This window comes from Pteropus medius, unplaced genomic scaffold, assembly GCF_902729225.1.
Source record: "Pteropus medius unplaced genomic scaffold, Ma_sr-lr_union100, whole genome shotgun sequence".
Lineage (NCBI taxonomy): Eukaryota > Metazoa > Chordata > Mammalia > Chiroptera > Pteropodidae > Pteropus > Pteropus medius.
In genome coordinates this window covers 3,019,015-3,046,526 of record NW_024349224.1, presented here as the reverse complement: position 1 = coordinate 3,046,526, position 27,512 = coordinate 3,019,015, and the positions used below count along the sequence as shown (strand labels likewise).

At 57.8% G+C, this 27,512-nt stretch overlaps 1 protein-coding gene across 3 annotated transcripts in view; it reads left to right on the top strand.

Annotated features, from left to right (window-relative positions):
* ZNF423 (zinc finger protein 423) overlaps positions 1-27,512 on the top strand; it is a 287,541-nt gene that overhangs the window by 166,579 nt on the left and 93,450 nt on the right. For all 3 annotated transcript variants that reach the window (XM_039880813.1, XM_039880815.1, XM_039880814.1), the window contains 2 exons: positions 141-3,355; positions 7,914-7,998. In XM_039880813.1, the coding sequence (XP_039736747.1) occupies positions 141-3,355; positions 7,914-7,998 (3,300 nt within the window). The remainder of the gene's footprint in view (positions 1-140; positions 3,356-7,913; positions 7,999-27,512) is intronic.

Sequence of the window (27,512 nt, the reverse complement as noted above, 5' to 3'; positions counted from 1 at the left end):
CCCGGCTGTCTCCCCCACGCCCCCCGCGGCGGTTGGCCAGCTGCACACTCAGCCTGCGAGCTGTCGAGAGGCTTGGCTCTGTCCGTTTCTCGGCGGCCCTGGGAATTGCCTCTAATCTCCTTTCTGCCTTCCCCCTGCAGATGGTGACGACGACCCGCAACTCTCCTGGGTGGCCTCGTCTCCCTCCAGCAAGGATGTTGCGTCACCCACGCAGATGATCGGGGATGGGTGTGACCTTGGCCTGGGTGAGGAGGAAGGGGGCACGGGCCTGCCGTACCCGTGCCAGTTCTGCGACAAGTCCTTCATCCGCCTGAGCTACCTGAAGAGGCACGAACAGATCCACAGCGATAAGCTGCCGTTCAAGTGCACCTACTGCAGCCGCCTCTTCAAGCACAAGAGGAGCCGCGACCGGCACATCAAGCTGCACACGGGCGACAAGAAGTACCACTGCCACGAGTGCGAGGCGGCCTTCTCCCGCAGCGACCACCTCAAGATCCACCTGAAGACGCACAGCTCCAGCAAGCCTTTCAAGTGCTCCGTGTGCAAGCGCGGCTTCTCCTCCACCAGCTCGCTGCAGAGCCACATGCAAGCCCACAAGAAGAACAAGGAGCACCTGGCCAAGTCGGAGAAGGAGGCCAAGAAGGACGACTTCATGTGTGACTACTGCGAGGACACCTTCAGCCAGACCGAGGAGCTGGAGAAGCACGTGCTCGCCCGCCACCCCCAGCTCTCCGAGAAGGCCGACCTGCAGTGCATCCACTGCCCCGAGGTCTTCGTCGACGAGAACACGCTGCTCGCACACATCCACCATGCCCACGCCAACCAGAAACACAAGTGCCCCATGTGCCCCGAGCAGTTCTCCTCCGTGGAGGGCGTCTACTGCCACCTGGACAGCCACCGGCAGCCCGACTCCAGCAACCACAGCATCAGCCCCGACCCCGTGCTGGGCAGCGTGGCCTCCATGAGCAGCGCCACGCCGGACTCCAGCGCCTCCGTGGAGCGTGGCTCCACGCCGGACTCCACCTTGAAGCCGCTGCGGGGCCAGAAGAAGATGCGGGAGGACGGGCAGGGCTGGTCCAAGGTGGTCTACAGCTGCCCCTACTGCTCCAAGCGGGACTTTAACAGCCTGGCCGTGCTGGAGATCCACCTGAAGACCATCCACGCGGACAAGCCGCAGCAGAGCCACACCTGCCAGATCTGCCTGGACTCCATGCCCACCCTGTACAACCTCAACGAGCACGTCCGCAAGCTGCACAAGAACCACGCCTACCCCGTGATGCAGTTCGGCAACATGTCCGCCTTCCACTGCAACTACTGCCCGGAGATGTTTGCCGACATCAACAGCCTGCAGGAGCACATCCGCGTGTCCCACTGCGGCCCCAACGCCAACCCGCCCGACGGCAGCAACGCCTTCTTCTGCAACCAGTGCTCCATGGGCTTCCTGACCGAGTCCTCCCTCACCGAGCACATCCAGCAGGCCCACTGCAGCGTCGGCAGCGCCAAGCTGGAGTCCCCGGTCGTGCAGCCCACGCAGTCCTTCATGGAGGTCTACTCCTGCCCCTACTGCACCAACTCGCCCATCTTCGGCTCCATCCTGAAGCTCACCAAGCACATCAAGGAGAACCACAAGAACATCCCGCTGGCCCACAGCAAGAAGTCCAAGGCGGAGCAGAGCCCGGTCTCCTCCGACGTGGAGGTGTCGTCCCCGAAGCGGCAGCGGCTCTCGGCGAGCGCCAACTCCATCTCCAACGGCGAGTACCCCTGTAATCAGTGCGACCTCAAGTTCTCCAACTTCGAGAGCTTCCAGACCCACCTGAAGCTGCACCTGGAGCTGCTGCTGCGGAAGCAGGCGTGCCCCCAGTGCAAAGAGGACTTCGACTCCCAGGAGTCGCTCCTGCAGCACCTGACGGTGCATTACATGACCACGTCGACCCACTACGTGTGCGAGAGCTGCGACAAGCAGTTCTCCTCGGTGGACGACCTGCAGAAGCACCTGCTGGACATGCACACCTTCGTGCTCTACCACTGCACGCTGTGTCAGGAGGTCTTCGACTCCAAGGTGTCCATCCAGGTGCACCTGGCGGTGAAGCACAGCAACGAGAAGAAGATGTACCGCTGCACGGCCTGCAACTGGGACTTCCGCAAGGAGGCCGACCTGCAGGTGCACGTCAAGCACAGCCACCTGGGCAACCCGGCCAAGGCCCACAAGTGCATCTTCTGCGGGGAGACCTTCAGCACCGAGGTGGAGCTGCAGTGCCACATCACCACGCACAGCAAGAAGTACAACTGCAAGTTCTGCAGCAAGGCCTTCCACGCCATCATCCTGCTGGAGAAGCACCTGCGGGAGAAGCACTGCGTGTTCGACGCCGCCACCGAGAACGGCACAGCCAACGGGGTGCCCTCCGCCGCCGCCAAGAAGGCGGAGCCCGCGGACCTGCAGGGCATGCTGCTTAAGAACCCCGAGGCTCCCAACAGCCACGAGGCCAGCGAGGACGACGTGGACGCGTCGGAGCCCATGTACGGCTGCGACATCTGCGGGGCGGCCTACACCATGGAGGTGCTGCTACAGAACCACCGGCTCCGGGACCACAACATCCGGCCGGGCGAGGACGACGGCTCGCGCAAGAAGGCGGAGTTTATCAAGGGCAGCCACAAGTGCAACGTGTGCTCGCGGACTTTCTTCTCCGAGAGCGGGCTGCGGGAGCACCTGCAGACGCACCGCGGCCCGGCCAAGCACTACATGTGCCCCATCTGCGGCGAGCGCTTCCCCTCGCTGCTGACGCTCACCGAGCACAAGGTGACCCACAGCAAGAGCCTGGACACGGGCACCTGTCGCATCTGCAAGATGCCCCTGCAGAGCGAGGAGGAGTTTATCGAGCACTGCCAGATGCACCCCGACCTGCGCAACTCGCTCACAGGCTTCCGCTGCGTGGTCTGCATGCAGACGGTCACCTCCACGCTGGAGCTCAAGATCCACGGCACCTTCCACATGCAGAAGCTGGCGGGCAGCTCGGCGGCGTCCTCCCCCAACGGCCAGGGGCTGCAGAAGCTCTACAAATGCGCCCTGTGCCTCAAAGACTTCCGCAGCAAGCAGGACCTGGTGAAGCTGGACGTCAACGGGCTGCCCTACGGCCTCTGCGCCGGCTGCATGGCCCGCAGCGCCAACGGACAGGTGGGCGGCCTGGCCCCGCCCGAGCCCGCCGACCGGCCCTGCGCCGGCCTCCGCTGCCCGGAGTGCAGCGTCAAATTCGAGAGTGCCGAGGACCTGGAGAGCCACATGCAGGTGGACCACCGTGACCTCACGCCAGAGACCAGTGGGCCCCGGAAAGGCGCCCAGACGTCACCGGTGCCCCGGGTAAGTGCAGCTGCCCGAGCCTGCCCACTGCTCTTTGAGGCCCGCCCCCTGCACCTTGGGCTCCGCCCCCTGCGCCTCGGGCCACGCCCCCTGCGCCTTGGGCTCCGCCCCTGCGCCTCGGGCCACGCCCCCTGCGCCTTGGGCCCGCCTCCTGCGCCTTGGGCTCCGTCCTGGTGGGGTCTGCGGATGTCCAGAGCAGCCACTCGTGCTGAGCTCTGCACTTCCTGGTGGCACTCCCTTTAGTAGCCCAGAGAAGCCGCTGTCACGCAGCGGTCAAGCACATCCGTTCTGCCGTTGACTCCGAGTTTAAACCCCCGAGTTGCCATGTCCCTTCCAGCTGCGAGACATACAAACACTATTGATCTCTCTGGGCCTTGTTTGCCAAGTGCTCATCTACGAAAGGGGAATAATTGTCTTGGCTTCATAGAATTGTCACGAGGGGCCCGTGGCATAATCCAGGTAAAGAGCTAGTACGGTGGTGCAGTGGTGATGGCTGTCATCTTTGTAATTGGTTTGGGGTGGGCTTTTTCATCTGCTTGCTGGGCGTCCTCAGGAAAGTCACTTTGCTCTCTGGGCTTTAGATCCAGGGGTCTTTTGACAGTTCATGGAGCTAATGTACACGTACAGAGCCTGGAGCCTGGCACTTGGGCTCGGTCGTGCTGGCTGTAATCTCTCGTTGATACGGTCGTCATCGGTGGTACTGCTGCAGTTAGTGCGGTTGCTGCTGCGTGGAAGGCCCCAGAAATCGTTCCAGTTACCGTTGTTAATGATTCGTTCATTCATTCATTCATTCATCAATCAAATTTATCCTGAGCACCCATTATGTTCGGGGTGCGAGCCGCCAAGGGGAGTTGGAAATGGACCCTGTCCTGGAGGCTCCCAGACCAGGGGAGTCACAGGCCCATAACCGGTGGGTTTCAGTGAGGCAGGGGACTCTGGGCTCCTGCAGGGCCCTGGGGACCGGGGGCATCCGATGGTGGGCCCAGCGCTGTGTGGCTCTCAGGTGTCAGACAAAACGGGCCGGGCATCCCCATCGAGTCAGGGTCGTCTATCCCCAGACTGAGGAGGTGCCAAGAAGATCTCGGGGACACCTGTCCCTGGAGGGCTCCTGTCTGCCATAGATGCCTGCTGGAAGACAGAGCTGTTTGCCGAGGGCTTTCACTGCGAGATCAGAGGGGGCGAGTTTGTGAGAGAATGAGGGGGCGCCACAGGGGAAGGGGCACCCTACAGCAGTCCTGAGCAGGGGTCCCTGCCAGAGCAGTGCAGCCCAGCTCTGTCCCCCCAGCCTCGGCTTGCTGGCTGGCCAGAATGGGTGGCCTTGGGAGCATTTGGGTCCTGGAGTCAGGTGGTCTGACCTCCAGGACCTCCTTCTCCTGCATTAAAACCTCCCTCTCCCAGTACCCACCTGTGATTTGAACTCTGGGCCTCTGTCCTCGCCTGTCAAGCCAGAGGGTGATGGTGACGGTAACGGTGGCCGTGTCCGTCTCCAAAGCTGACATCGCCGGGGAGACACAGGGGCCATTCTGGTTTTGTGTCAGCCTCTGCTGTGGTTGGTTAGTACCTGTTCCTCGTCGATGGTTAAATATTGTGACTGATTCCTGTGCCGACCTCAGCGTTTTGCTCTGAGGATTAAAAGCACGTAGTAAACGTCACTTGTCACTTCCCCATTTATAATCATGGCTCATGTTTATCAAGGCATGAGGCTGTCCAAACACTATTTAATCCTCACAACACCCACTTTACTAGTGAGAAACGCAGGCTCAGAACAGTGGGCCATGAGTGCCCAGCTTTCGAGAGATTCGAACCCAGGCAGTGTGCGGTGCCACAGCTGGATCTCTCGACCAGCACTCTACGCAGCACCTCTGGAGCCCAGCTTGCTAGTGAGAGGGGAGAGGCCGGTGGGGTGGGGTCCAGGGCGGTCACCCCCGTGCTCAGGTGTACCCCAGCCCCATCCCTGCCTCTCCGGTACACCGCACTGGGGTTCCTGATGGCCACGGGGTTCCCCAGTCTGCTCTGGATCCCACATCAAGTACTACTTTCTAAACCCTCCACTGGGTGGGCAGCGGCTCTTGTATTGTTTCTATGGCAACAACCTGGGAGCTTTGCCGTGACCTCTGTTTCAGCAAAGAGAGGATCCGGTGTCAGGAAGGTGGAGCCAGGCACCTCAGGGTGCACAGCGGTGAGAGGGCTTCACACCCAAGCAGCCTGTTTTCTGGTGCCCGACAGGCCTTCCTCTCCCTGTCCCGGGCCTGTGGGAGAGGAGGCGCGCTGACAATCACATCTAGGGGCCTGGGCAGGTGGGCTATTTGCAGAAAGGAGCTAGACAAAGCCTGGGCACCTCCCCAGTGAAGGCACAGCCTCTGGAGCCTTGTCCCCTGCCTGGGCATGCCTGGGGGCAGGGGCCCAGCTGTCTGTGAGCCCACCCCGCCCTCCCCCCGGATGCACGCATGTAAGAGTAGACTCTGGGGACTGCATGGGGGCTTGGGGGCTGGCAGGCTGGGACCCTCGGGAGTGTATCCATAGCAACCAGCTCTCGGAGGACTGGGTTCCCGTGGGGCCGAGACTGCTGTCGGCTGGAGCGTGAAGCATTAAGGTTTCCGCCTCCCCCTCTGTTTACGGGCAATAACAACATCGCCCCAACACCAGGCCGGCTTGGGCAGACTCTGGTTCTCACCGGGCCCTCGCAGAGCCTCCCCTGCCAGGTGGGGCAGAGTGGGTGCTCTCACACTCAGTCTCACAGACGGCCAGGTGAGAGGGCTTGTCCAGGTCACACTAGCTTTCTGTCATCCAGGCCAGCACCGTCCAGGGTGACCTGGGGTGTGGAGCCGAGGATGGCAGCTCAGACGGTGGGCTCCAGAGGGAGCCTGCCAGGCCTCGAATCCCGGGTCCCCTGCTCATCAGCACAGGGCTTTGATCAAGTGCTTTAGCCTCTTGAAACTCCACTTTCTCGTTCCCTGCAGTGGAGCTCACAGAGTGATTGTGAGTGTTCAGAATAAACGGTGCCTGCACGTAGTAAGTGCTCAATAAATGTGAGCTCTGATCTTGATAATGGAAATTCAGCAGCTATGGCTGTCTTCCCCACCTCCCCCTCCGCCCGCCCTCTCGACCTGCCTCCACGTTCTCTCTCCTCCTGGGGCCCTCTCTGAGGCGGCACAGGGCCGGCTCTGGGAGGCAGCCCTGGCCTCAGGCCCTAGGGCTCAGCTTTGGTGTTCCTGGGCTGGGCCCCAGGGAAGTGGCTTATGGCAGAGGAGGTGCTTTGAATGCCAAGTTCTATATGTGATTGTGTCTCCTAGTGGGGACTGAAGCCCTAGATGAGGAGGGGGTCTCTAGGGGATGCGGGTGGAGAGACAGACCAAGAGGAGCTGTTGAGGTGAGAATGGGGTGGGCCGGCCAGGTTGCAGCAGGAGGGGGGCAGAGGGGAAAGTCAAGGGTAAGTGAGTGAGAGTCCTCACCTCCCTGTCCCCATACCCATGATCCGCCAGCCTGAGGGACTGCTCAACCCTGCCCGCTGCCCTCTGCCCTGGACACGGGCACCCCTGGCCTCACATGCAAGACCACAGGGGCCGCCTGTGTGCGGGCCATCTGGGTACACACGCGCCTTAATGAGTTTTGGTGTGGTGAACTTGTGTGTGTGCGAGTGTGTGTGAGAGCACATGTGTACACTTAGGAGTCGTGTGTACACAGGGTGCATATGAGCGTAGGGCTGTGCACACGCTTGTGTCAGAAGCTGCTTGTGCATCCGTGGGCACGTTGGGTGTGATGGATGTGGCCATTGGTTTCCACTGAGGCAGTTAAAAGTGTGTGTGCGCCTTGGGGGATGAGACTGGATATGTCAGCCCACGTGAACGTGTGACCCCAAGGTCATCTCCACGCCTCCGAGGAGTGTGACAGGGAGCTGGTTGTTGTGTGGGGCTTGGCGCTATGTCCATGAGGGGCTTACGTGTGTCTGGTGAGTCAGGGGGATAAGCGTGGGGCTTACATGCACATGCTTGCACGCTTGGACGTCTGTGTGTGTGTCCTCGTGTGTGTACATGCCTGTGTAGGTGGGTGGATGGGTAGACGGTATAGGTAGATGGATGGATGGATGGATGATAGGTGCGCGTGTGGTAAAGTACGTGTGTGTGTGTGTGTGGATGGATGGCCGACTGTACAGGCAGGTGACGGATGGATGGACGGATGAGCGGGTGTGTGCGTGCGTGCGGTGCTGGTGTGTGTGTGTGTGTGTGTGCACACGGATGGGTCGACAGAGGGTGGGTTTGAGCACACTTGAGCAGGGCGGCCTCCCTCAGCTTCCTTTCTGTGGTTCTGCTGTGTGGAGCACATTCCCCAGGCCCAGCAGGAAAAGCTCCTTTGGAATGTAGCCTGACCCCCCGCCCCATCTTTCCCCAGGCGAGAGAGCTGGATTCGAAAGCAGGTAGGAAGAGAGTGGCCTGGGGAGACCTGGCAGGGGACCAGAGCCACTCTGGGAAGCCTGGAGCCAGGACCTCCAGGAACTGCTTTCTGCTCCTTTTTTCTTCCTGACTGTCTAATGTATATATATTTTTTGGTTTCCAAATAGAAAAAGACGTACCAGTGCATCAAGTGCCAGATGACCTTCGAGAATGAGCGAGAGATCCAAATCCACGTTGCCAACCACATGATCGGTAAGAAAGCGTTTGTCCCCGCTGAGCCGGGGCGGGCGGTGCGTCGGGTTTAGAGTCTGTGGTCCGGTCTTGGTGTCACTGGCTTGTAGGGGTCGTCGGCTGTTTCGGAAGTGGTTTAGGTGGCAGCGAAGGGGTCGGAGCCGGAGCACTTTCTCCATCCCAGCCTCCCGTGGCGGCTCCACTAACATCACAAGCAAACTTTCGACAGCCTCTTCCGCTTCCCAGTGTAGATCTCCCTCCATTCCTGAGGTGAAGCGCTTTCCAGTTGTCAAGCACGTGGGGGCAACTATGCTTCAATTTTGTATGTCGTGACACTGAATAGATTTAACTGCTCACATTTGCCCGCTAAACGTGCTGAATTCCTCAGGCACGTTGTCCAGACAGAACACTTAAACGTTATCACAGGACTTCTCCTCTCCCTCTTGCATGTGGCTTTGGACTTTGGAAACTTCTGTCTTTCCAGAAGGGGAGCTTTCCGAGTCCCACGGTGCCCCCCACGTGGCCAGAGGTATGGAGGGAGGAGGCCGCGAGGTCTTCCTTGCCTTCCGTGGATGGGCGTGGTCGGGCTGGCAGCGGGGTGACGTCCCCGTGAGAGATGGCACAGCTGGATTTCCGTCGAGCATAGGGCTGGCCTGGGGGGTAGGGTGGGGGTGCAGAGGGGATCGTGGCAGCTTCCGGAATCCTGGTCTTCGGTGCGATCACCTTCTTCAGGACCGTGTCTTCTGAGAAGTGGGGCGTCAGGCCGTGTCGAGCATCCTGACTCTTGCTTCCTCCCCACTCTTCTTCCTCGTGATCTCTTCGTCGTAGTCTTAGCAACAGCCATGCCAACCGGTACCGTTGCACAAAACCCTCGAGTGCATCCATCGGAAAAAAAATCCATCGAGGTATAGGCACCGCCGGTGAGTTCTCACGAACCAAGCACACCTGTATATCCAATGCCCAGCTGAAGAAGCCGACTGTTCCTGCACCCCAGAACCCCCCTTCCGGCCCCTCCCCCCACAGACGAAGGGTCATCACCATCACGACATCTGACAGCACAGGCTGCCGTCGCCCATTCCGGGCTAAACGAGATCACGCGGTTTCCGCTCACTCGTGTCTGGCGTCCTTTGCTCATTCCGTACGTGCCTGTGGTTGGACACTGTTCCTTTTCACTGGTGTATAATATTCTGTTGTGCAAACACATCACCGTTTATCTACCCCGCTCTTGACGGGCACGTGGGTCGTTTCCGTCCTGCCATGCACGTTCTCGTCAGCTTCTTTGGCGGATGTGCGCGTTCAGTTCTGCGTGAGATGTCTCTGGGGCTGGAGCGGTAGATCGGAGGCTGTCCACTTCCAGGAGGTCCTGACTCATAAATTTCCAAAGTGATTGTGTGGCATTATGCCCCCAGCACTGTGTGAGAGTGGCTCCAGTCAGTGCCACCACCCACACTTTACACAGAGGCCTTTTTTGAGTGTAGTTTCGCTCAGGGTGCGTATGGTCCCTCATCCGCACCTTGCTGGAGTGTCGCCAGGCTCAGTGGTTTGTGTCTCCAGCAGCCTAGTGACTCACGAAGGCGCTGACCCCGCCTGTGTGCCTGGTGGGGCTTGCCCAGGGGCGAGGGGACACGAGGGGCCCGGTTAGGGCCCTGGGAGTTTGGCCTGACAGGGAGACTGGTGACTTTTTAATTTCTTCTGTTCGAAAGCCTCCTGCTGACGTAGAAGGTAACTACCCGTCAGTCAGCGGCTGCCGAGCGGGCTTTCAGGCAGCGTGTCAAGGAGGTGAAGATGGAGATGTCTAGAAATGCTCACTTCTGCAGCAGGCGTTAATGTGTGCTCCTGTTTGTAAGCAGGGAGGGCGGACGCCGGCTAATTGGACCACAGCGATTTCAGAGGTGTTTCTCCCCCTGCCCTCCCTCTCCGTCTTCCCTTCTCTACAGAGCTTAGAAGCTGCGTGTCCTCGGGCGAAAAGCCACTCCCACCCAGAGTAGTGGGAGACGCAGCAGGGGGTTTGATGAGTGGAGGGGAAGGAGTCCTGTCTGGTGGCCGGACAGGGCCCCTCGCCCACGCCTGCTCTGCAGTGCTCTCGGCTGGCCCGGGTCCCTGGCCACGTGGGAGCTGGAGGCCTGGAGCAGGCAGCAAGGAGCGGGTGGTCCAGGTGAGACATTTGCACAGGTGCAGAAAGTCTCATGGTGTAGGCCTTTGGTGCATGGCCACAGGCGTGGGCTGGAGACCTCCTCCCTCTGGCCTGCCCTCCCCACCTGCCCGCTCTCCCTGGCCTCGTCAGCTCTATTTACCAGAGAGCACCGACCGAGCACCTGCTGTATGCGGAGAGCTGGGGTGGTCTCCGCGGGTGTTAGCGGGCTAAGGGGACACAGGCCCTGCGCTCAGAGGCCTTACAGCATCCCAGAGAAGGCACCAAGGACACGCCCCATGTAGCAAAGGGAGGTCGCACCAGGTGAAGATGCTGGCGGCTGCCCCGTACTGAGCCCACCACGCAGACACCTGGCACAGGTGCTCGTTCTCCATCTCATAGAGGATGTTTCACCAGTGACCCAAGTCCTTCCAGCCGGGAAGAAGCAGAGCCAGGATCTCAGTCAAAGCCCAGCTCTCTCTACCATGTGTGGCTCCCCGGCCAGGGCCTGCGGTGGGGGGAACCCCACATGGCACAGCGATGGCGACTCTGGAGTACGTGTGCCCAAGACCACAGTCCCCACCAGTCCCTACGGTGTTTTAGGGGGATGCTTCGTGCCCCCAGCCCGCTCCCTCTGGGTACCTGAGTGTGCATTCTTGGGCTTACGCACTAGGGAGCCATGGAAGGTTTGGGAGCAGGTGTGTCCTGCACACGCCGTGTGCTTCATGGAGCTCAGTCTGGCTGCAGTGTTGATGGGGGGTGATGGGAAGAGAACAGGGAGCCTGGTCTGGTCCAGAGGCTGGGGAGAAGAGAGCAGGGTGCCGATAAACTGTGCTGGGCTCGTACTGTGTGCCTCCTTGGCCCTGGTGGCTTCGGGAAGGTGGCAGGGGTGACAGTGGGGAGCTGTGAATGGAAGACAGCGGGACACCAGAGCCCGGGGAGGGGGTGGCTCTGCAGTTTCCGTAGTTAAACTGTTGGGGCCCAGGGTCCCTGTGGAGAGCTTCCCCTGCTAAATGGCCCGAGCCTGGAGTGGCTGCATGGAGCTGGCAGGGGTAAAAGTCCCCTTAGTGGCACCAGAGGGACTCGGCTGGTGGAGTAGCACTGTTCAGCATGGTGGCCTCTCATAAACTCAGGGCAGTGGGGGTCTGAGGCAGGCCCCCCCGGGGTCCCAGGCTGCTGGAGACCTCCCCCGGGAACGCCAAACTGGCCTCTTTATAGCGGGGGGCCTCTTTGTGGCTTGGCGGCCTCCAGACCCAGGAGTTAGGGTGGCTCAGGGACACGTCTCCTTGGAAATATTGCTCGGCACCCCTGTCCTGGCTGCTGCTGGCTAGGGAGCGGTGGGGAGCGGAGCGGAAGGCAGGGGTCTTCGGAACCTTTGCGGTGGGGTGGAGGGGTCTCTTTTGAAATCCTCCCTCCCCCGGCTTTTGAAAGGGTTTTAGACGCCCCCTCCCCCTGCCGGCACACCGAGACTTGGAACAATCTGCGCCTCTGCTGCCTGGCTCCACCCAGCGCCCCTTCCCCATGGCCCACTGCTCCCTTCCCTCAGCCTCCCACTGCCCCAGCGCACCCCACAGGCAGGGGGGGATGGCCCCCTGCCTTGGGCTTCCTGAGGCCCACTGAGCAAGAACTGACGGAAGGCTTTGTGGGGGCCTGGCCCAGAGGCAGGGCCCCCTCCACTGGCTGGGAGAGGAGTGCCTGCCCACGTGTGTCCCCACGTGTGTCCCCACGTGTGTACAAGGCCTGCACAGCCCTGTTGGGACACGTGGGACCTCGGGGCCCAAGAGGGCCAAGCTCCCCGGGGAGGCCTGCCCGCTCCTCAGCCGCTGCGGTCATCTCTGCGGGCGGACCCTGTCGGGCGGGCGGCTGGGTACAGGGTCTGAGAACTTGTCCTTGAAATAATGAACTCGCTATGATCCAGGCTGGCCCCAGGGGAGTGACACAGCCTCTGGGCCCTGGCGTCCTCACTCGGCTCCACGGGCCCCTAGGGCGAGCCCCGAGGAGGGTCAGGCCTGGGAAGGGACAGTCCTGGGAGAACCTTGTCAGGAATGCTTGCCCTCTGTGTCCTTGGAAAGTGGCAGGAGTCTCTCTGGCAGGCAGCCAGGCCAGAGCCAGGCCCGGCCCCGTGGGGCACCAGTCATTCTGACGACGTTATTTCCTTGGTCACGTCGGGCCCGTTCCCTGGGTGCCTCTGAAGAGCTGGGCCTCGCTGGCGATGGCGGGGAAATGGGGGCGCCTAGATCCACCTCTGATCTCCCACTCAGGCCTTTAGAACACCCCCATGTGGGGAAGGTGGTCCTCGTCTGCCCTCCTCTCTCTGTGGCAGGATGGTCTGCTGGAGGGAAAGGGCCTGCTCGGCGGGGTGGGGTGGGTGTGTGTGTGTGTGTGTGTGTGTGTGTCCGTGTGTCCCTCTCTGGGTGTGTGTCTGTGAGAGAGAGAGGCTGGGGAGAGTGTCTGCCTTCTGGGTCTTTAAGGAGCACGTCCTGGGGACACGGTGGAAGCCCCCGCTGCAGACCGGCACCCCCTCTCTCTGTGGCTGTCTGCATACCCAGGACCTTCGTGTTGAAGGGGAAGGGAGGACTCGTGAGTGAATCAGCGTCTCCCCTGGCATCGGGGAAATGCAGAAGCCGTCACATGCACTGGACGGGAAAGCACATGGAAAGGAGAGGAGACGGGCCCGGTCTGCCTGCCCGCCCGCATGCTCGGCCCTTTCCCGGTGCTTTTGATTCAGGTTACGGCCAGACCCAAAACATCTGTCGAGCCATAATGTGTGATAAAAACGTGTCCCTCTCCCCACAGAGATCATGTTTCAAGTTCTGGAACTGCCCTGTCAGAATAATGAGCTTCTTCGGAGAGCCTATAATCCGATTCTTTTTTATTCTTTTTATTTTTCCCTGAAACCCCCGAGTAGGGCATAGGCCTCCCCATAACAGTGCCCGTGGGGCAGGACTCAGCTTCCCTGACGTGGAGTCTCACCGGCCAGTTTAAGGAGCAGTCGATCAAGCCCTTTGATCTACGGACGCTCCGTCAGTCTGGATTTTAAAACAGTGGACGTTTTCTCATTTTCATAGATTTCTTCCTTTCTTTTTTTAGGAAAGGGAAGGCCTCTGTAGGTGGGGTCCCCTCCAGCACTAAGCTCAGTTCGGTAGACACACGTGAGGTCTTTGGTGAGGAGCCTCTAGTCCAGCCGGGGAGACCCTTCATCTCCAAGGATGAGGTCACTGTAATGTCGCAAGTCTAAGACAGAGAAGTCCGCGGGATAGGCACGTTGGCCAGCCGGGGCACTCCAGGAGAGCTTCCTGGAGGAGGTCATACCTGATCAGGTCTTGGAAGATGGGCAGTCAGGTGGGAGGGGCTTCTCAGGCAGAGAAGATAGCGGAGGCCACTTCCTGAAGAGGCCCCTGTGGTATGTGGGGACACTTCAGTATCACTACAGAGTAAATTGTGAGGCAGGAGGCGGGAGGGTCGCAGAAGGGACCGTGGCCGAGTAGGCGAGAGACGATGGGGCGTTGGCTGGGAGAGAAACGTTTAAGAGGCAGAACCGGCGGGATGTGGGGATTGAGTGGCTATGGGAATTGGGGAGGTTAGGAACTGCTCCGAGGTCTCTGGTGACAGGTAGATGATGTCACACCCGAAGAAGAGCTTTTGGGGACCGTCAAAGGAGATGATGCTGAGACAGCGTTCGGTGACATTAGGGAGGCTGCTGAGTACCTGCTGTTGGTGTCTGCACGGGTTAGTCCACTGACCCCCACGCTGCTCCCGGGGGCACTGTTATATCCCCATTTCACCCTCGGGGAATCGAGGGGACTTGTCCAATGTCAAAGGGAAGACTGAACTCGGGCTTTGTGATTCCAGAGCCTGGGATCCTCCTCACTCCTGCACCTGGAGGCTCGCCACACCTGGTGACTCTGAGTTTGTTGATGGTTTGGCCTTGCGTGAGATGCCCACGGTGATCTGAGTGCTGGTGGTTGGCCGGCCGTCAGCCACGTGGGCAGGGAGCTCAGGAGAAAGGCCTGGGCCGGAGAAGGGGCTGGACGCATCAGCGTAGAAGGCGAAGGCCATGGGAGGAGCGGGGGCAGGAGCAGCCAAGTAGCAAAGTGCTCTGGGCGGCGGTGCGAACAGCCACAGAGGCCCGTGGGAGGGAGGGAGGCCGACGAGGGTCTGCCGGGCTGCCCCGGGCATGAGTGGGGGCCGCAGACTCAGATGGAGGAACGCGTGGAGGCCAGTGTAGACGGGACTTTCCAGGTTCCAGGCTGGGAAGGGGGTGGGCAGAGGAAGCTTGCTGGCGGGAGAGAGCGGGGTGGGTTTCTAAGGAGAGAGGAGGAAGGAGGGCAAGGAGGGGCGGTGGAACTTGTCCTGGCACCATCGCGGGGGGGCAGCCCACAGGCACGGCCCGCCCCCGCCTTCCGTCACCGAGGGCTTGGGGGCCCGTGCTGTCACGTCGACTTTATCAAACACCCTTCGTGGTGGTTTGGCTGCTTGGGAGCAGCCGACATGTGAGCGGTTTCCCTCACTTCTGCTTCTGGCCGTGACGGCAGGAAACAAGGGCCCCAGGGCTTGGCCTGCCCTGTCCTGCCCTCCTCGTAGATGTCAGGGCCTCCCACTGGGCTGGGGACGCCTGGCTGGGCCTCCCTCTCTCGTGAGGCCCTGCGGCCCGGTGGGGAGGGAGTGGGAGGCCTCTCGTGACTGCAGACCCCTCCCCCAAAGGTGTCAGGGTGTCCCTCACTAGGGGACCAGCCTCACAGGTACCCTACCGGTGTGGTTTCCGGCTCAGCTACCTGGGAAACTGGGGGGCGGTGGGGGTGGTGGTGAAGAGATGTGATTCCCCGGAGACACACAGGTCCTGAGCCTGAGCTGGAGTGACAAGCTAAGGCACCGATGGATGAGACTTTTCTAAACAGAGGCTCCTCTCGGAAGTTATCGACTTCTGCGTAACCAGTACATCTTCATTAAGCACCGTTTGCTTGATAGACCGTCGGTGTGCGTGTCAGCGAGAGAGGCCACGTCCACGCACGCGCGCTCACACGACAGGTGTGAGGCCCTGCAGCGAAACGGCGGTTAAGAGCACGCCCAGCGGAGCTGCGTCACTTCGTGGCTGAGTCGCGCGGCCTCCGTGTGCTTCGGCTCCTCCTCTGTGTAACTCCTCGTCTTAATAGCACCTAGCGATTGAGGCAGGCAAGTCTGAGGCCCAGCACACGCTCGCTGAAGCACAGATAAGGATTGTTGGCTCGTATTACTGAAAGGTCTGGGGATCCGTTGGGCGGCAGGCTTCAGGTGCGGCTGGATCCAGGAGTTCCAACACAGTCATCACCAGGCTTGCCCTCCTGTCTCTCAGCTCGGCTCCTCTTTGTTGCCTTCATTCCCAGGCGGGCTCCCTTGGTGCCAGATGACAGCCAGCAGCTCCCCACTCAGCTCAGCAGCCCCAGCAGAGAGGGGCATGTGCTCCTTCGTCAGCAGAAAAGGCCTCCAGAGGGCCCTAAAGTTGCCCATGGGCCGATCTCTGTGGCTGGGGAGGTGGACCACCAGGCTGACTGGTCAGGCTGGTACCAGCTGCCCTGCCTGGATGCTGGGCGAGTCAATGCCAGCACCCCTCCCCCAGCAACGGGAGCGGAGGGTACTCTCGCAAAGAAAGAGGGTAAATATTTTCCACCAGGAGAGGGCAGCACAAACGGCAGAGGGTCACCACCCCTACCTTTTGGGGGCTGCTTGGAAGATTAAATGAGTTAAGATAAATGAAAAGTACCCAGCACACTACCTGGCACATATATGTTCTCAGTAAGTGGTAACATTCATATCGTTAATAATATTATAAATAGTTCCTGAGGCAGGGACTGATTAAACATAATAATAAAGATAATGATGATGGTAGTGAAAGCCCTTATTTAGAGAGAACAAACTGAGCCCCTCTGTGGCCATGCTAAGCCTACATCCCGCATGTCCTCCCGTGCCAGCCCAGAGCGTGCTGCTGAGGGCTTCCTGGAGGAGGAAAACTGGCCCTCTGCCTTTGTGTCTGAACGTAGTGGGAAGCGTTCAGTCTCTTATCATTTACGTATAATAACAGGTGTAGTTTTTTTTGTAGATACTCTTTATCAAGTTGAGGAACTTTCCCTCAATTTCTAATTTTCTAAACTTTTTTTTTTTATCATGAATAAGTTTTGGAGTTTGTCAAAAAAATTGTTTTTACTGCATCTACTTATGTTACCTTCTGCTTTTTCCCTTTAGTCTGTTAATAATAGTGACTTTTATTGGTTGATTTTCAAATATTGAAATAGCCTTGCATTCTCTTTGTATATAGCTGAATTCTTTTTGCTAATATTTTGTTAGGCATTATTTCGTTTGTATTTATGAGGGATATTGATCTGTATTTATTTATTTTTTGTCCTGTCTGCTTGGTTTTGGTAAAGGGCAATATTAGCTTCATAAAGTACATCGAGAAGTGGTCTTCCTCTTCTACTTTCTGAAAGAAATTATGTGGAATTGGCGTGGATTCTTCTCTAAACGTTTGTTAGAATTCTCCAGTGAAATAGCCTGGGTCCGGAGACTTCCTTTTAGGGAATTTTGAATTGAGTTCCATTTCCTTGATAGTTATAGGGCTGTTCAAATGATCTATTTCACGTTGGTTGCGCCGTGGTAGTTTGTGTTTTTGAGGAACTGGTTTGTTTGGTCTAATTTGTCAGTGTGTGTAGCGTTGTATAGAAGTCTTCTCTTAGTACCTTTGATGTCTGTAGCATCTGTAGTGATAGCCTCAGGTTCATTCCAGATATTGGAAGTTTGTATCATCTCTCCTGTTTTTTTTGACAGTCTTATTAGAGATTTGTCAATTTTATTGATCTTTTTCAAGAACCCGTCTTAAAAATTGGTTTTCAGTATTGGTTTTCTGTTTCCAAGTTAATGATTTCTGCTCTTTATTTTCTCCTCCCTTCTGTTTGCTTTGGGTTTATCTTGCTATTGTTTTTCTAGGTCTCTGAGACGAAAGCTTAGTTACAGATTTGAGACTTTTTCTCTTTTCTCATATATGTATTTAGTGCTCTAAATTCCCCTCAGCATTGATTGCACTGTGTTCACAAATTTCGATAGACTGTGGTTTTATTTTTATTTAGTCCAGTGTATTTTATAAAATATTTCCATTGAGCTTAAGGGTATTTGGTTTCCAAGTGTTTAGAAGCTTTCCTGTTATCTTTCTGTTATTAATTTCTAGTTATACGCCATTGTGATTGGAGAAAATGCTATGTATGTCTTCAGTTGTTCTAAATTTGTTGAGATTTGTTTTATGATTCCTGGTATAATCCATATTGGCATATGTTCTCTGGACAATTGAAAAGAATATGTATTCTGCCGTTTTGGGGCGATGTGTTCAATTAGATCTTGTTCGTCGATGGTGCTGAATTCTTTTGTATCCTTGTCGATTTTCTGTTCAGTTGATCTGTCGGTCACTGAGCGAGAGGCTTGAACGTTCTGCCGTAATTGCGGATGTTTATTTCTCCTTTCGTTTCCGTTAGCTTTTGCTTCCCGCATTTCGCAGCTCTCTTATTTGCACATGCTCGTTTAAGGTCATTATGTTTTCTTGGTAGTTGACTCCTTTTCATCATGTTATGTTCCTCTCTGTCTCTGGTAATTTTTTTTACTCTGAAGCTCACTTTATTTAATATTAACGTAGTCTTTTGCTTTCTTTTGATTAATGTTTGCAAGCTGTACTTATTCCATCCTTTTAATTTCAGCCTGTCTATGTCGTTACATTTTAAGGGAGTATCTTATAGATCGAATATAGATAGGTCATTCCGAACCCCCAATTCTGCCCATCTCTGTCTTTTAATGTATATATTTAGATCATTTATATTTAATGTATTTAATGGTAGGTTAGGGCTTAAGTCCGCCATTTTATATTTTGTTTTCTAGTCATTCTCTCTGTATTACATTTCTGTTTTCTCTACACTCCTGTGGGTTACTTGGACACTTTTAAGAATTTCATTTAGGTTTTCTTTTTCTTCCCCCTCTCTCTTTTAATATATCTGTTCTCTTTTGTTCTCGGTAATTTTTAGTGTTCTGTCTTCCAGTTCACCGATACTTTCCTCTGTCTTCTCCCTTCGGATGTTAAGCCCCCCATTGAGTTTTAAAATTTTTTATTTACTGTTTTTTATTTCTAAGATTTGTTTTGTGTTTCTTTAAAGCTTCCGTCTCTTTGCCAGAACTATTTCTTTGCTGAGACTTTCTATTTTTCTGTTTGCTTCAAAGGAGTTCATACTTGTTGAAGTGTTTTATGAAGGTTCCTTTAGATTTTTTGGCAGAGAATTCGAACATCTCCGTCATCTCAGTTTGGGCATATGCAGGTTGTCTCCTTCCAGTCAGCTCGAGGTCTTCCTGGTTGTTGGTGGCACGAATAATTTTTGACTGAAGTGGGAAGAATTCCAGGTATGTCTCCCAGTAGGTCTCCATTGATACCGCTCTGATTAGCGGGAGGATGGGCAGGGACACCTTGCCACTGCTGGGTGGCGGCGGAAGTCCAGGCTCCTCGGATGTCTCTGCTGACACTGTGGGGGGGGGCCGTGTTCCTGCCCAGCAAATACGAAGGTCCCGGCTCCCTACTAGGCTTCCTCGGACACCACTTTTCCTACCGGGCATCCTAAGTCCCCTCCCTCATTGCTGTGGGTGGGGTCTCAGGAAGCTGCTGTGGAATCGTGGCACTCGGGTGCGTGTCGGAAAGTGGTGATGTTTCCGGGATGGCGAAGCAAATAAAAACGTGACAGATTGTTTTCAACGCTTCAACTGCAAATTGTCAACACGCATATATTTCCAGACCCAGCAGTTGAATGCGTGAGTTAATTATGGACCTAATAGGAAGCAGAATTATCTTTCTTTTCCACAACTGATACAGTCCTCCCGCCCGACCCTTTCATTCTGGGAAGAGGATTCTGTGGACTGCTCTTTTAAAGTTTCAGGGGCTGGTGGAAATGCGAGAAACTACAGCACAAACCTGGCTTCCAGCAGCCCCTTGGGATTTGAAAATCCGCCCCCAGAGTCTAGGTTAGGGTTGGATTCTCATCCAATGTCCGTGTGCACTGTAAAGGGCCCACCGCTTCAGTTTCTGCTGGTCACGTGAATCCTTAAAAGATGCTGGAGGTGAGGTCCTTGGTCCATGCTGGGCCCAGTTTACCTTCCTTTGCCCATGTACTTAAATTCTGTGGCCTGTTCGCCCCACACAGGGCTGCAGGGAGCCACAAGGGCACCTTTCGTGTGTATCGGAGCTGTAAAAACACCTGACCGAGCGAGTGAGGTTTTCATGAAGGTTTTCTAATAAGGACAGCCTCCTTAAACACATGGACACACGCACACACACGCACATGTGTGCACTCACACACTCACCCCTCAGTTGTTGCCTGTGTGAAGGGCTTCAGCTGTCTTGGCATGTGCCTTCAAGATCCGTTTTACCAAAAAAAAAAAAGACGTGGCGTCTCACTGTAGAACATTTTGGGGCTTTTCTCTGCAGCATTGGGGTCAGAATCCGGTTTCGGAGTCTGGCTTCACCTCCTGCTCCGGGGCCGTCCACTCTTCCTCCGGGTGCCCTGTTGGCGGCCTGCACCACGTGGGCCTGGCTCGGGCTCGAAGGGCCTCAGCAGCGTCTGCACACTCTCCGCTTCTGTGCTGGGCGGCTTGGGGACCCTGGTCCCCGGGGTGGCAGGAACAGCGCTCTTCAAAATAAATGAACAGATGAATCAAAAGGGAGTCGGACGCGTTCCCCGTCCCAACCTCGCCCATCTCGGGGTGCTCGGCAGAGGGCTGAGGTTTCGCCGGCACGTGCTGGCACTGCTGTGCTGTTTGTTAAAATATGGAAATAGCTCCCTACTGGCCAAGACTTTCTGCCCTGAGCCCCCTGTCCGCACATCCATTCCCTGGTCCTCCCCCAGATCCAGCCAGAGGAAACCCCGCGGTCCGTCAGGGACCGCCAGGCTCCAGCCAGGGGCAGCGCAGGTCGATGAGGTCCCGGGTGCTCCCGTTCGTTGTTCATACACTTGCCCGTCAACCCTGCTCGTTGCCATAATTTTGACCCCTCCTCTCCCTCACCACCCCGCAGGAAGCGTGTACCGAATCCTGGCCGACGCCGCTCCCTTCCGCTGAGCCAGCTCCTCCTGGTCCAGCCTCGTTCCTTCCCGATCACTTCCTGCCACGCCAGGCCCCTCCTGTGCCCGTCCCCCCATCACGCTCCCCTTTAAGTCGTGTGGATGAGCTTTCCTGGTGTAGAAGCCAATTCTGCATCGCTCTCATTCTGACCCCAGAAGATGGGACTTTCCTGCAGGAAGGTCACTCACACGCGCCCTTCGGCAGTTGTTTTTCTGTTTAGGACTTGGATACTCTCTGCTCGGTTGTCCCTGACACTTTTCTAGCTGCCGGGACAGCAGTGTGGGGTGGGGGCTGGGAGCTCAGCCCACTTCCTCTCCTTGGCCCAGAGCGTTGCTCAGTGCCGTTCAGGCCCCGTCTCATCTTCATCACGCAGGTGCAATGACACCAGCTTGGCGTTTCGCTGGTGTTTTTCTCATCCACCCCATTACCAGGTAGAGGTTGAGGAAGCACCTTGTGGGGGAATCCACCCCTCGAGTTCGGGCGCGAGGCAGTTGGAAAGTTTTGTCATGAGCACGTCTGTCTTTTGTTTCACAGCTGGCGGCCTGCGTTGAGCAGCGAGCTGAAAACTGACACTCGTCAGTCAACCTGCCTATCCGCAGTGCCTTCCTCCAGCGACCGTGCTGGCCTTGACAATGACTGTTTTCCAGAATGGCAGTGTATTGATGAGTGAGCATCTGCAGGAAGGCAGCTCACCCCCGCTCCAGGCTTCAAGGCGTGGTGCTGAGCAGGAAGCTTCATTTATTTTCAAGAATCTGAATTCTCCCAGGTGGGGGTCTGCGGTCCCCCATCCCTCTGCCCCCTTCTGGAGAGCGTCTGCTCTGGGGAATGGAAGGAGGTGTGGCAGGCTTGGTTCTGTTTTGGGGAGGGGCGAACTGGAGTTCTCTCCTTGCTAGGAACGGGATCTGAGAGGGTCTTGCGCTTCTGCAGACACCAAGAAGGGGTCAGAGCCAGAAGCTTCTGAACCATCTGTCTCATGGTACTCATCAGGAAGCTGAGGCTCGGAGAGGGCCGACACTTGCCCGAGGTCACGCAGATGGCCAGAAGCTGGGGAGAATGCCAGCCAGGCCCGTACATGCCCAAGTGCCACTGCTTCTCGTCGCCCCACTAATTCCCTCCACAGACGAAGCCCCCATACTGGCCTCTTGACTGAGAGTTTCTGGGGGAGGGGCCGGGACATCCGTGTAGTCGTGAGCCCACCCCACCCCACCCCTGCCCCGGACTTGTACCATCGGACGAGTCCAGGAAAGTCTGGTCTGTACTTCACCTGCTGGTGACAGGGCCAGGAGCCTGATGGGACCCTTGGAGCTGAGACTTTGGGAGCCTGGGGCTTGGCCCCGGGGCCAGGCCTGTGTCTCTTGGCAAAGAGAGAGCAGAGTGGGCCGCGGCGGGCACCGGGGCCCGCGAATCGAGCCAGGCTGCATCGGAGGCAGAAATAATGTGTTTTGAAACTAAGGAAACCTCACGTCTGGTTCCACCCAGTCATGGGGTTTGTTCTCCACTGTTCGTTCATACTCTGATTTTTCCCCCCAGAAACTGGTGAGGTGGAGAAGCTGGGGAGCCAGGGGTGGTTGTGGGGAGAGCATCCCGCTTTCGACCCGGTTAGGGCGGTGGTGTGGGCGCCGGCAATGGCGCAGACGCCGGGGGCTCGTCGGCCTTGGCGGTCGGACGGCGGGCAGCAGCTGCGCAGCATTCTGAGGCTTGAGGACCACGGGACCGCGGGGCTGTGACCGCAGGCCGGTCCCTCACGGGGCCGAGGTCCTGCGGAAACCCAGCGTGCGCGCACAAACGGAGCGAGACTTAGCCGTTTAGTATTGTTGGGGACTAGAAACGAGGCCACGGGGTCACTGGTGGTCAGACTGCTATCTGAGGCACCCCGGCGTTCCACGCAGGTCCCGTGGGCCACACAGACAGGAGGAAGCCCAGAGGCTGGGACACGAATGTGGGGGTTGAGAGCAGCTCTGCTCTGCTTTGGGGCTTGGTGTTTCCTGTAAGATTTCACTTGGCTGCTATGAGTCCTCACGCCTCGCACCACCGCCAGAGTCAGGAGGGCCGTGTGCCAGGCCTGGCCTGGCGGGCAGTGCTGGGCAGTCTCCAGACCTCTGTGAACCTCGGCTCATCTTCTAGAAGAGGTAGACACTCGGTCCCAGGTCCTTGGCAGATCTGATGAAATGTCATTGGCCACTGGTGTTTCACGTCTGAGTTGAGGGTCAGCGTGAGGCACCCGGGTGCCCGTTCAGTGGGTCGCCGATGGCGGCCTTGTCTCCTGCCCGCCTGTGTGTGTTCTGTGACCTGCTTTTGCTACTCACCCTCTCCGCAAATCCAGGAGATTTTCTTGCGGCTCAGACATTGGTATAATGTGCGAAAACCCAAGGGTCCTTAGTCTCCAATGGATTCCTTGCCATCCAAAGCTTCTTCCTGCATCAGGGCGGAAGCCTTGAGGGCTTCCGGCAGCCTCATGTCCTCATCCGCCACCAGGGGTCCTGTTGTCCCTGCCTCTGCCAGCTTCACAGGTGGGCCCGAATCTGGACGCCCTGGAGGATGAGGAAGGATGGAGGCAGGATGTTTTCTTACTTTTTTGTGTACGTTATCCAGTGATAAATTCACTGCTAATCGCTCATCCTTTCTTCCTTTGGCCACCCTATTGGCGTGGGCCTGGCGCTCTCAAATGTGGTTGTGTGTGTGTGTGTGTCGGGGGGGAACCAGCTCCGTAGTTTGTGCACAGTGAAAACGCAGGGCCCTGTGTGAGAAAGTCAAGACCTCCAAGATGGGTGATGGCAGGACACGAAGCCCAGTGCAGGACCCTTCTCAGTCCAGGCGCGTGAGCTACAGCCCGGGCCATGCGCCCATGAAACCAGCACTGAGCAGAGGCAAGTCTTTGTGTGGCAGAAATCTCATGGGACTCGGGTCCAGGTTATGGTCGTGCAGGTGCACACTGCATAGCTCTGGGCGACGCCGCACATTTCGTGTCCACATGGCGGCCCGGCCAGAGGTCGCTTCGGCTAGCCTCCAGCAGTGGCAGCGCTCCGGAACTTTGGGACCACAGCCGGCTCCTGCATGTCCAGATGCTCGCGTGCAGCCAGTGCTGGAACCTTCCTTCCCCCTTCCTCCTTGGCATTCGTGGGACACGTTTCTCCATGAGACGGAGGTGCCCGGTCCCGTGCGGGCACTGCTGGGGAAGCTTCTGCCGCCGGCAGCTCCGCCGTTAACCTTTGGGGTTTGCTCATGAAATAGAAACTCTCTTTGTAGGTCAGTTTGTCAGTAATTTTGGCAGCCGCGGGGCCACCGAGGGAATGAGGCATGGTTCCCACCGGTCTCGCGTGCTCGGTTTGGAGACTTTTGTGGAGCCCTTCCCCGGGAGGAACGCTCACCCCTGCCGGAAACGAGAGCCGCGTTTCTCTGACCTGGTTTTCAGTCGGCAGGAGCGATTCCTGGATGCTGCCAGCGCGCCGCTGCTGAGGAGGAACTGGGTCCAAACCCGGCCGGCGGAGCCTTCCGCTGGGGGCCTCGTTTCCCCGGGCGGCCGGCCCCCACGTGGGGCTGCTGGGCCTGCCTCCGCTCCCGTGGTAGGCGGAGTGGCGGGCTCTGCTGGAACCGGCCCACCTGGGCCTCCCTGGGCTCGCCCTGGTCTGCAGACCCGACCCACCTGGTCCCGCACAGCCCCTCCTGCCCTCTGCCCCCCGGTCCCCAGCCCGGGTTGCAGAGGTTCTGGGCATTTTTCATTGTGATGACCTCCAGTGCCCAGCCCTGTTCCCCTGCTGGAGGGAAGAGGCATCGACAAACAATTCCTCATCAGACCCTGCGGTGAGGGAGGTTAGGTGAGCCGCAGGCTGGTGGGATTGGTTGTTATAGAGAACAGTGTTCAGGGGGCTCAAACAGGTGGCCTCGAGAAGTCAGGGAGGGCTTCCTGGCAGAGGCAGTGATGAACTGGACTCTGGGCCCTCTTTCTATTATTTTTGGGGGGCCTCCAGAGAGTAAAATTGGAACAGAGCATCTCTAGTCCAGGACAGGAAGCTGGGAGAGCCCGGGCCGGGACAGCATTATGGCCTAAAGATTCAGTCCCTCACAAACAGTAATCAAGCTCCGGCTGTATGTGAGACTCATGGCCAGGGTCAGCGTTGACGCAGCGCTAGCCCAAGCCCCCATGGCCAAAGCTGAGGACTCCAGCCGAGGAGGGAGAAGATGGCAGGTCGGGGTCTGGGGGGAGCGGCGGGAGAAGGCGGCAGATCAGGGTCTGAGGGGGGGTCCCTCAGAGTCTCGAGGAACAAGACCCTGACTCCCGCGTCGTCCAAGAAGGCAGGCGGGCTGCAAGGATGCTGTCTAGCTGCTTCTGTGTTCCTGAGTGTCACCTTTAGGTCCCATGGCCTGCGGGTGAAACCCCAGGGCAGCTGGGCTCTGAGAAGCACTGGAAGCCTGCTCCCCACTCCCTGGATTATGCTGCTTGTAGGGGTTGCTGCCTTTGGAGGCTGTGGGGTGAGCATCTTTTATAAGAAGGAGCTGCAGCCTGGGAGACAGGGGGCCTGGACGTCAGCCCGTCCTCCTCCCGTGCGTTGTGACTTTGAGCAAATCAGTTCCCCTCCCAGGAACCACACTCCAACCATAACATGACTGCGGTGGAGTCAGTGAGCCTGTCGCCATGTCGACCAGGTCTCTTCCTGTAGGACTTTCCGGAGTGTTTGCATGATGAAGAAGGCAGAGGCGGGAGTGATCACACACAGTTCCATGGCACTTACGCGACGGGCCCCGTCCTAAGCACTTTCCGTCAGCACATCAACCCCTGAGGGAAGCCTCGTCCTCCCATTTTACAGATGGGAAAATCGAGGCGCACAGAGGCAAAGATGCCTGGCTAAGGTCCCACGGCAGGCAGGGGTCCGAGTGGGGATAAGACCCAGGCGGTCTGCCTTCAGCCCCATGAGCCACATTGCCCCCGTGGCCGTGGAGCCCTGATTTGTGGAGCACTATCTAGAAGGGGCCTTGCGTCCTGGAATGGCTTTGCCGCTGCCTCTGATGGGTGCTCCGGCTGCAGCTCTGGGCCATCAAAGGCGCCCGAGGGAATCTCCAACGGGGCTTTAGTGCCAACCTCCAAATGCCCACCGATGTGGACTCCTGTGGCGCTGCGCAGATCAATGTCCGCCCGTCTCCTCTCTCGGAAGTGCCGATGACGCACCTGCCCGAGGACCCCGTGGCCCAGGCAGCTGCAGATTAAGGCGAAATTCACAAAATGAGGTCTGGAAGCCGCTGGCCCGGCCGGAGCCCCTTCTGAGTGATGATGATTTATTTGGGCGATATGGTGGTCATTAGTATCCTTGGTGTTGGAGCCTGACGCTCGGGCCTGGGTCTGTGGCTGAGGGAGCTTTCGGGGCCATTACGAGCTAATGGCTCAGTGTGGGCAAAGGAGGCCTGCAGTCAATCTGGCTGCTGGCGGGTAATCAACATGGCCGGCTCCCCCCCTGCTCCCCCCCTGCTCCCTTCCTGCTCCCCGCCAGGGAGGGGGCCTCCATGCAGCATTGCCTGCTGGGCCAGGAAGGCCTGGCCTCGTCCTGGCCTTGTCCCCGCTGCCCTGGGGGCCTCTCCCGTCCCTTCTGGGCTTGGAGAACTGCAGCTGAGACGTTGCCCAGATTTTTGTCCATCTGACCCAGATTTTAGAAGCTTGAGGTTGGTTTAGGGGCCTTGGTTCTGCTGGCTTGGCTTTTGGGATATCTTCCTGCAGGGGTTCATGGACTCGCCGTGTCCTCTTGCTGAGTACGTGTGTGACACAGGAGCGAGAGCTGCCCGGGTGAGGGGTCCTGGCTGCCTCCACAGCTTGGGGACATCCGCCCACACGGCCCCCTTTCTGTTGAAGCAATGAGGCACAAACAGTATGAGTGTCGTGTGGTGCCCACGGGGGGCTGATGACCCCGGACCCGGCCTCGTCACTGTTCTGTCTTCCTGTTTAATTTTCTTCTCGCCATTTTAGTCATCTTGTCACTCATGCGTTTGTCTGCATAGCGTTTCTTTCCCACTAGAGTGGGACCAGGGACCTTGCCTACTCGCCAGGACCTCGTCCTGCCTGCACACCCAGTGCCGAGGCAGAGCCTGGCACGCCGTTCACACGTGACTCGTCTTTCCATCCCACCCCCATCCCTGTGAGGGAGGTGGCTCAGGGCCATGGTCTCCGTCCAGCAGGGGTCCCCAGACTCCAGCTCTGAGCCCAGCTCTGAGTCCCTCCCGGTGTGCCGTTTCTGCATCTCGGCTCGGGGGGCTCGGCATCGGGGTTCAGTTCTGGCTCTGCCGCTCGTTTGCTGTGTGCCTTTTGCAGGTTCATTAGCCCTTGGCACGTCAAGGGCTCAGCGGGTCAAGGGAGCGCCCAGTGATTGGAGCCTCGTCAGCGTTTCTTCTGGACATGCTGACTGCAGTGGGGACAGTGCACAGGGAAAATGCTCTCTTGATTTTGGAAGACTGCCTCGTGCCCCTCGGCCTTTTCCTTTGGAATATCGACGTTTGCCAGTGCAGGGGCCTGACGGGTTTGTGTCCGTTCCCTCCCTGCCTCCACTCTTGGTTTGTTTATCTCTAATCTGTAAGCAGTTCCAAGGCAGGCAAGCATGCATGTGCACGTCTGTGCACGTCTGCGTGTGCACGTCTGTGCATGTCTGCGTGCTCATGCGCGTGCGTGCACGTGTGGACATCTGGGAGGCGTTTCTTCTCAGCCCGGGGTGGGCTTCTGAAACTGGGAGCCCCTAACAACGCAGCCTCGCCGTCCAGCCAGGGGTCACCCCGCTCTCAGGCACTAGAGCCGTTCGGTGTTAAACATCCCGTCTTTGACCTCCAGGAATGGCAGCTTCAGATGGTAGCATTCGGGTGCCTTTGGACGCAGCCATCTACAGTAAACAGTCGCGTGAATCATACATAGTTTCCCTGCAGCCCTAACCTCGTCCCCTCGCCCGTCCCCGATATGTCCCTGGTGATACATGGCCCGAAGTGCTTGGACATTAGGCAGCAAATTTCCCCAGCAAATGGCCTTCACCTTGGGCTTTCTGAGCGTCTCTGTGCATCTGGAGAGCAGGACCAGGGCCTCTGGACGGGATGGGCCCCACCCCTGGGCTTCTTGTGCCGTGGGGTGGCCTGGCCAGCTCTGTGCCCTGGCTCCGGGGTCTGCCGGCAGCCGGGGTAGGAGAGGTCCTCAGGCACCCCCTTTCTCCTCTGAACTGGCCTTCACTCCGGCTTAGCGACTGGCTCCCCTCCCCTCCCCTGCCCCTGCCCCAGGGATGATGCTCCAGACACCTAGGAACTTGGCTTTCGGTCATGGGGCAGCTCT